At 35.4% G+C, this 8553-nt stretch overlaps 1 protein-coding gene and 1 non-coding gene across 2 annotated transcripts; both read left to right on the top strand.

Annotated features, from left to right (window-relative positions):
- The first annotated feature begins 2788 nt into the window (after positions 1 to 2788).
- LOC109155406 (probable protein phosphatase 2C 34) lies at positions 2789 to 6358 on the top strand. Its single transcript, XM_019303107.1, has 6 exons — positions 2789 to 3054; positions 3943 to 4216; positions 4760 to 5068; positions 5197 to 5314; positions 5417 to 5640; positions 6035 to 6358. Exons 2-6 carry the CDS (start codon positions 3974 to 3976, stop codon positions 6263 to 6265), a joined length of 1125 nt encoding a protein of 374 aa, XP_019158652.1. The 5' UTR covers positions 2789 to 3054; positions 3943 to 3973; the 3' UTR covers positions 6266 to 6358.
- A 1687-nt stretch (positions 6359 to 8045) lies between these two features.
- On the top strand, positions 8046 to 8117 carry TRNAG-UCC. Its single transcript has one exon. It is a non-coding gene; the product is annotated as a tRNA-Gly (tRNA).
- The last annotated feature ends 436 nt before the right edge of the window (positions 8118 to 8553 follow it).

Genomic DNA, 8553 nt, shown 5'->3' with positions numbered 1-8553 from the left:
TTTTTCTTTTAGAATAACATGATATATATGTGTGTGTGCGCGCGCGCTAGAATATAATATGTTTAGTAACGAAATACGTACAAAGAAAAATTTTTCCAAAAAAAAAAAAACACAGTGACATACACATTTTTTTTAATATGTTGTAAATTTTTGTGGTAAGTTGAGATTTTTTATTTTGAATGATGAAGTATTATCTTTCTTCAAATATGTATAACAAAAGAGAAATATGATATATTTATAAGAGAATTTTTTTAACTTGACACTAAAATGATAAATATATAAAAATAAATTTTATACTTTTTCAATTACATTATGAAAAAAGAATCCCACACTTATAAGTTGAATTTATTTTTCTTGATTTTAAAGGATCTGGTTCCTAATTGATATGAACTTTCAAAGTCAAAATCTTCATCAAGCGTAAGAATAATTTCCACTTTTTTGTTTTTTTTTTTTTTTTTTTTTTTTTTTTTTAAGGAAGAACTTTTCTGAGCTACCAAATGCCTTCTAAATTGTTGTTATTGTGTTGTTGATTTTGTGATATATCTAAGGGCATCAATTCTTTTATTATTTACTGGTTGGTAACATATACTCAACATTTTTTTTGGGAAAAGGGTCAAATAGGCCCTCGAACTTTAGCTTAAAAGTCAATTAGGGCTCTAAACTTTTTAAAGGTGCAATTACACACATGAACAATTCATTTAGGTGCAATGAAGCCCAAAAACAAGTTAATGACCTACTATCACAGGTCATTAGGGTTCAGGCCACCTTCCGGTGAATTTTCCGACAAAAAAATGTGACGAGCAACCGACCCAGATTTGCCGAAAATTTCACCGGTCACTTCTTTTGTCGAAAATTTCGTCGGTCACTTTTTTTTTTTTTGGCCGAAAAATTCGCCGGAAGGTGGCCTGAACCCTAATGACCTGTAATATCAGGTCATTAATTTGTTTTTGGGCTTCATTGCACTTAAATGAATTGTTGATGGGTGTAATTGCACCTTTAAAAAATTTAGGGGCCTAATTGACTTTTAAGCTAAAGTTCGAGGGCCTATTTGACCCTTTTTTCCTTTTTTGAATGCTACTAGCTTCTCAACCTACTGAAACACAATGAGCTAATAACGCCTCCAATTAGGCTCGAACTTACAATCTTCCAAATGGAAGTCCAACCCGAGTACCATTAGACCACATAATTAAATGTATATTCACATTATTATATTTTAAATGTTCCTTCATACGTTGAAGTGGCAATCTCACAGTTTTTGTAACTTTATCTTCCCTTATTATTATTACTATTATTAAATAAAAAAGAACAAGGATATTTGAGTAATTCTGTACTGTTAATATAGTCAGAGTGAGTTTTAATTTGACAATATCAATTCATGTCTTGATTGGACTGGAATCCAATGCCTAACAATATGAGGAGGGATAAGACTTTTTTTTTTTCTTTTTTTAATAAAAGACTTTAATTAAATATATAGATAATATATTAATTTTTTTATATTATCTTTTATAATATTTTTCTTATAATAATTATAAGTTAGTATCGTTATACATTTATTTTGATTATATAATTTAATCTTCATTTTTATTCATTGGACATTCTTTTCATTGTGCATTGTGCATTGTGCATGTTTATAACTAATTAGATTATTGAAAGTGGACCATTTTTAAACTTCACAATTAAAAGTGAAAATGTCACTGTAGTTGAAAATGATAATATTAGAGTTAATACTCAATTGAGTTCTACTGCATCAACTTTTAAATCTCACTTTTTAATTTTTATTTCTTGATGTGGCGGACATTGATAAACTACTTTTTTCATGTGGGTCCCAATACAAGTGTCTATATCAAGATTTTATGTGTGGGAGTAAAAATTGGGAGCAAAAAATGGTAGTACACATAGTATTTTTCTATTCAATTTAGTTCTTGATTGAGTTCTACTACATAGACTCCCAAAATTCTACTCCCTCATTTATACTCTCTGATGTGGCAAATCAGGATTGGTTATTTTCATCATGTGGGTCCACAAAAAAAATGTCTACATCAAGAGTATGTGAGAGGGAGTACAAGTTAGTGCTAAACTTTATGTGCTCAATTACGTCCTCGACTTTGATGATTTTACTCAACTGAGCCATCTGTTAAGATAGCTTGATAATTTTACCTCTATTAATATCCAATTTAGTTATTCGACTATATTGATTTTTTCGATTTAGTTATTGATTCTAACAGCCAATGATTCAATTGGTAAAATTGTCATAGTCGGGACCTAATTAAACATAAAAAGTCGTTTATGATTAAATTGAAAAAAATTACTATAGTCAAAGGCTAAATTAGATATTAACTCGAAAATAATAGAATTGTGTGTTATAGTATATATATGCTATTAAAAATAATGCAACAGCAATTTTAACTAATTTTGTTTTTTGTTTTTTTTTTTCAAATTTAATGCTTTGGATATATACATTTCATCATATTAATTAATGAACGCGGCAAATGAAACAAAAAGGAAAAAGAAAAATCAAAGAAAATCTTGTAGGGAAGAATTTCGGGATAACTCGAGTTCGATTTGTACAAGTGATGATTCTCTTTGGACCAATTTTTGTGTTTATCAAAGTGAGCGAGAATTAATCAGGTAGATCACTTGACCGTAAGACGGATGGAGAAAGACTCGAAACACCTAATGGTTTATACAAACGGAAAAAAAAAATGTAAAACATGATCAAGGCTAAAAATGTCATTTCAGACGTGAAGCATACTTTAATGGAAACTACCGCTTACAAAATGGCTGAACACCACACGTTGCGAAAGTACGTTGGATGTATGTATGTATGTGTCTACGCTTCCTCTTTGTTTTCTTCCTCTCTCTCTCTCTCTCTCTCTCTGCCCATAAAAAAGATCTCTTTGCTATGGATTCTCTTCTCTTCTCTCGGTTTCTCAGCTCTCTTAGTCGGACCTTTGTCGCTTTCCGGCTATCTCCCTCAACTCTCCGGCCACTCATTAAGCTTTTGGCTTAGTCTTCTCTTCTTCTTCCGATCATATTTCTCCGGAAAATTCTAAGGTTGTTCACACATATTCCCTGTTTACACCTCTAATCACTCTCTGGGTTTTCTTCTTTACTCAAATTCTCTATGTTTTTTAGCTTCATCTCCAAGCAATAGGAATGCAAAGTTTTGAATGTTTAGTTGATTTTAGACAAATTATCAGTTAATGTTTTTTTTTTTTTTCTAAAAAAATTAAGTTTTACTTTGTTTCTTTCTGCCCTTTTCTTTAAACAGAAATTTTCTTTGGTTTGGTTTGGTTTGGTTTTCAAGAAAATTTGAGAAAGTCGAAGAAAAAAGAAATGTTTTTTGCACAACTGTTAAATTTTTTGTACTTATAATGAAATTGGGTTTTTCATTTCTTGTTTAATTCTGCAATTTTTGTACTTTTTTCATTTTCTTCTGTGAAAAATTATTCTGTTTGGTTGCCCAAAAAAACAAGAAAGATAACATAAAAGGTAATGGGCTTTTCTAGTATTGTCTGAGCACATGTGGTTGGAAAAAGAACAAAAGTCTATGAAGAACTCTCTACATTCAAAGGCTTGATAAACTGTGTATTTTCTGACAGCATATTAACAAACAAACAAACAAGAATTCCATGTATAGTTGGAATTCCATTTAAGGAGTGCTAGTTTCAGTATTGTCTGCTTTTCTTGAACTGTTCACTAAAAAAAGTTAACTGAGCCCATCCAGATTCACCCACTCCTCTTGCAGTTTATTTATTTTATAATCTTTAGATTCTAAACTTTCCTAGTCAGATCAGTTTCTCTTTTTCATTAGATTGGAATATCATAGTACATGCATCATGTGATTATATATGTATGTATATAATAATCCCAGTTGTGGATAATATGTATCTATATATGGTTTGAGTGATATAAAGATCAAGAATTGTGGATTTGTTGTAGGGAATTGGGTAGCTGAGAGTGGGGGGGTGATATGAGGCTTTCATCCATGTTCAATGGGCTTGCTAGGACCCTCTCATTCAGGAAAGGGAAGAGCAATTCTGAGGATGGTGGGAGAGAAGCTGTTGTGGAAGCCATGGCTAAGATGGCCAAGAAAAATGATCTGATACTGAGATCTTCTGGTGCCATAAATGTTGATGGCTCTAGGAATTTTGCTTCTGTTTTCTCCAAAAGAGGAGAGAAAGGCACCAACCAAGATTGCTTCATTGTTTGGGAGGTAATCATGCCCTTCTGCTCAAACTTACCTTCAAATGTTTATGTTTCTTTGATTGTTCAGATTTTTCTCCTTGTTCTTAATGATTTTGTTAGGATCAAGCGCTTACAACTACACCAGAAGGTATAGTTAGTAGCAAAAAGGCTCAAGTTTCGAGAGTTAGGGTGCTAGACTTGGCCCTTTACTGGCCTCTGCCCAACAATTCCCTAGCCACGTGGTGTTGGACTTGGCTCTTACTAGCCCCTGCCCAACAATTCCCCTAGCCACATGGTGCTGGACTCTGCCCTTTGTCGGCCTCCGCCCAACAATCTCCTAGCCACGTGGTGTTGGACTTGGCTCTAACTGGCCTTCGCCCAACAATTCTCCTAGCCACATGGTGCTGGAGTTGGCTAGTTGGCCCTTACCGGACCCTGCCCAACAGATTTAAATATTAGTGTTGGTTTTTCAACTTTTTCTTGTGGACCAGTTTTTACTTTATTTAATATGTGGAGATATGCAACATTTTAGCCATCTCTTGAATCTTGATAGAGTTTTTGATGATGATAGGAATTTGGATGCCAAGAAGACATGATATTCTGTGGTATATTTGATGGGCATGGTCCTTGGGGACATTTCGTGGCAAAGATGGTTCGAGAATCTATGCCATCATCGCTGCTTTGTCATTGGCAGGAGTCACTGGCCGAGGCTTCAATTGATCCAGATTTTGGTTTGGATGCCGACAAAAAGCTTAATAAGTTTAATATATGGAAGAATTCTTTCCTCAAGGCTTGTGCTGCTATAGATCAGGAGCTGGAGCACCACCCGAGAATTGATTCATTTTATAGCGGAACCACCGCCTTGAGTGTTGTCAGACAGGTAAATTCATAAATTTTTCGATGAAGTGTTCTTGACTCTAAAACATGAAAGCGTTTATTTGCAAGATTAGTATGTTCACGTACTTGGATCCATTTCTTAGTATTCAAATTGAAGTTTTTAACCTACAGGGTGAGACGATTTTTATTGCAAACGTTGGGGACTCTCGTGCTGTATTGGCTACGACCGAGGATGATGGAAACATGGTCGCAGTTCAGCTCACTATCGATTTTAAGCCCAATCTACCTCGTGAGTCTCTCTCTCGCTCTCACTGTTGTACGTGTGCGTGTTCTCTTTTCATTAGTATTATTCAAGAACTCACTGGCATTATCTGTTTAATTTTGTTTCCAGAGGAAGCTGAGCGAATAACGCAGTGTAATGGGCGCGTATTCTGCTTGGATGATGAACCGGGGGTGCATAGAGTGTGGCTGCCCGACGATGAATCCCCGGGCCTCGCAATGTCGAGAGCCTTTGGAGACTTTTGTGTGAAGGATTTTGGACTTATTTCTGTGCCCGATGTGACGCAAAGGCATATAACAAGCAGAGACCAATTTGTCGTGCTGGCAACAGATGGGGTATGTTCGATGTTCTTCTCTCTTTGCCCCGTAACCTAGCTCTGATACCACTTGTTAGGATCAAGCGCTTACCATTACGCTAAAAGTTATAGCTCATAGTGAAGGCACAACTTTATTTCTTTATAGACCGTCATCACATTTTTGAGAGGCAGAGTGCTGGACTTGGCCCTTCACCGGCCTCCGCCCAACAATCCCCCTAGCCACCTGATTGACTTGGCCCTTTACCAGCCTCTGCCCAACAATAGAATATTAATTATTAAGAACTACTAAGTTATATTTCTTAATTATGTAGTTAGGAATATCTAACTAGAAATCACAAGGATTGAGTTGGCATACATGATTGGCAGTTGTGATTCTTCCTACCTTTAACAAACACTTTGATTGAATTGTGAAGGTGTGGGATGTGATATCCAACCAAGAAGCGGTGCAAATCGTGTCGACGGCTCCAGACAGGGCGAAAGCGGGCAAGAGGCTCGTTGAGTGCGCTGCTCGGGCGTGGAAGCGCAAGCGGAGAGGGATTGCAATGGACGATATTTCTGCTGTTGTACTCTTCTTTCATTCTTCTTCTTCTCCTTTGTGTCAGCAAATTGTAAGTAGTGGTCTATTGCTGGATGATAGCAGTTGATGGATGGACATCTCAAGTCAAGTCAATAATAGGGGTTTACTATTTCCTCCCAAGAATGGAGGGGGCCTTCAATTTTTGGTTTATTTCACTGCTTTTTTTGAAAATCATGATAGGTCACATCATCTAGTTACAAGAGCAATACCAATAGTTTGGTATTTTAATGGGTTTTTGCATACATAATTGGGAGATAGAAATTTGGAGAGAGCAAAAAAAAAACCTGAAACATGTATTAACGTGCCCAGTTGGCGTGTGCACTGCATGTGCCAGTTGTGCGCGAATGTTGCGCCTAACGCGCCTCAACCTTAGCTTTTGCTTTTTCTTGTTTTCCTAGTAGATTCCACAAAAAATCACATCTAGGAGTGTTAGCGAACAGAGTTTTCGATAAACTACTCGTGTTTGTGTTCGGTAAGCGTTTGTTTATGTTCGTTTATTAAAGTAAATGAACATTAACAAACAAAATTTAGAGCTCGGTTAATAAACGAATAGAGTTTAAACAGTTTTAAGCTCGTTTGCTAAGAGATTGTGAACAAGCTCGTTTCTGTTTGTTTAATAATGTTTGCGAACAAGCTCGTTTGTGTTCGTTTAATATTTGTTTGTATTTTCTTTGTAGTTGTGTTACTTGTTTGGTTATTTTTCGTGAACATAGATTATTTCTTGTTCACGAATGAATTGTGATCATGAACATGTTTATATGTTTGGTTATTAAGCATTCACGAACATGTTTATGAACGTGAACAAACATGTTCACAAATATTAATGAACATGTTCGTGAACGTGCTTGTTAACAAACATGTTCGTGAATGTGTTCTTTAATGTTAACAAACATGTTTGTGAACGTGTTTACGAACATTAACAAAAACTAATGAACGCTTAACAAACGAACGCGAACATAATTTTCAAAAACCTTAACAAACGAACATGAAAATGAACACTCCAAAAATCTTAACAAACAAACACGAACAATCTGTGCTCATTTATGTTCGGTTTGTTAACAACCCTACTTGCAGGGCATTCCTAATTTTCTCTCTCTTACGCTGTTTCTTCTACTCACAGTGGCTTTGTCCTCAAGGCTTAAAATCATGGAATTGTGCCCCTCAATACATATGTAAGCCCATAGAATGTGATTATCCATGGAAGCACTGTTTCAACTCCCAAAGCTAAGTTTATCATTATATATCACACCAAATTTGTTTTCTTTTCCAACAAGCTAAGAACTGCAACAACTGGAATACAGGATTGGAGGAATGTTCCAGATGATCAACAACTGAAAATACATTCCAGGAACCCCCTCCCTCCCTCCCTCCCGTTTCGAAGAATTAAAGCGAAAAAACAGCACATAAGAATACAATAAGTTTAAACGACAGAAGCGTCCCACACCGGAAACCTCTGAACTTGTATACATGAATATAAGCTGCTAAAGGAAGCAAAAAATCACGACCTTACTTGAACAAAATATGTTCTATAGGCTTGTACCTCTATATCCTTGAGTTCTAAAGAGACAGGAAACTAAGCCTGGTGGATGAACTGTGGTCAAGGAGCTAGAGCGTGAATAATAGTGCTGTTCCATTGGAGCGGAGCCTCGCCATAGAGGATGGCTCCTTGGTTGTTTGACTGGCTTCCCATCTTTTTTTTGCAGTTTGGCCACGCCAGAAAATGGAGATTCTGGGAAAGCTCCGAACCAGTATGGGATTGATTCTTGAAAGCGTGGATGCAAGGCTGGCTATTAAAGTTCCAATATCGAAATAATTCTTAAATATTTGCAATCCTAAGTCAACAACAAGCGTTTGTAGTCCAACGGTTAGGATAATTGCCTTCCAAGCAATAGACCCGGGTTCGACTCCCGGCAAACGCAGTTATTTTTTGTAATTTAGTTGTGCTCCACTCCAGCTCATTTTATGTTGAGTTAATTAATAATTTAATATTACGATGCTTGAACCTAGAACTTCTACCTCATGTTGGATATTACAAAAAACTAAGTAAAAATCATAAATGGGAATTGATCTTATCATTCTTATGCAAACTTAAATGTCACATCTTTTAACTACATTGTTTTATTCAACTGTGTTTATTAACAAAGTTAACAAATTTGTTTGGGATAAATATTACATACTCTTCTAACTTCTTCTTTTTTTTTTTTTTTAATAATACGGAAACAGTTAAATATAATAAGTCGTTCAATTTGTAACAATAGTACAATTGGACTTTTGTACTTTAAAAAAAATAAAAATAAAAATTCAATAGACCTTGAATTTGTAATATCACTTTTAGCATGTTACCTCTTAAGAATT

This window comes from Ipomoea nil, unplaced genomic scaffold (assembly GCF_001879475.1).
Source record: "Ipomoea nil cultivar Tokyo-kokei standard unplaced genomic scaffold, Asagao_1.1 scaffold2701, whole genome shotgun sequence".
NCBI lineage: Eukaryota > Viridiplantae > Streptophyta > Magnoliopsida > Solanales > Convolvulaceae > Ipomoea > Ipomoea nil.
The sequence above is the reverse complement of the archived record's forward strand: the minus strand, read 5'-3'. Positions and strand labels throughout refer to the sequence as shown.

Excerpts from the sequence above, each read along its gene's own strand:
- LOC109155406 (XM_019303107.1), top strand. The coding sequence starts at position 3,974 with ATGAGGCTTTCATCCATGTTCAATGGGCTTGCTAGGACCCTCTCATTC. Across the intron at positions 5,069-5,196 it reads CCTTGAGTGTTGTCAGACAG|GGTGAGACGATTTTTATTGC; the intron begins GTAAATTCATAA and ends TTTAACCTACAG. Across the intron at positions 5,641-6,034 it reads TCGTGCTGGCAACAGATGGG|GTGTGGGATGTGATATCCAA; the intron begins GTATGTTCGATG and ends TGAATTGTGAAG.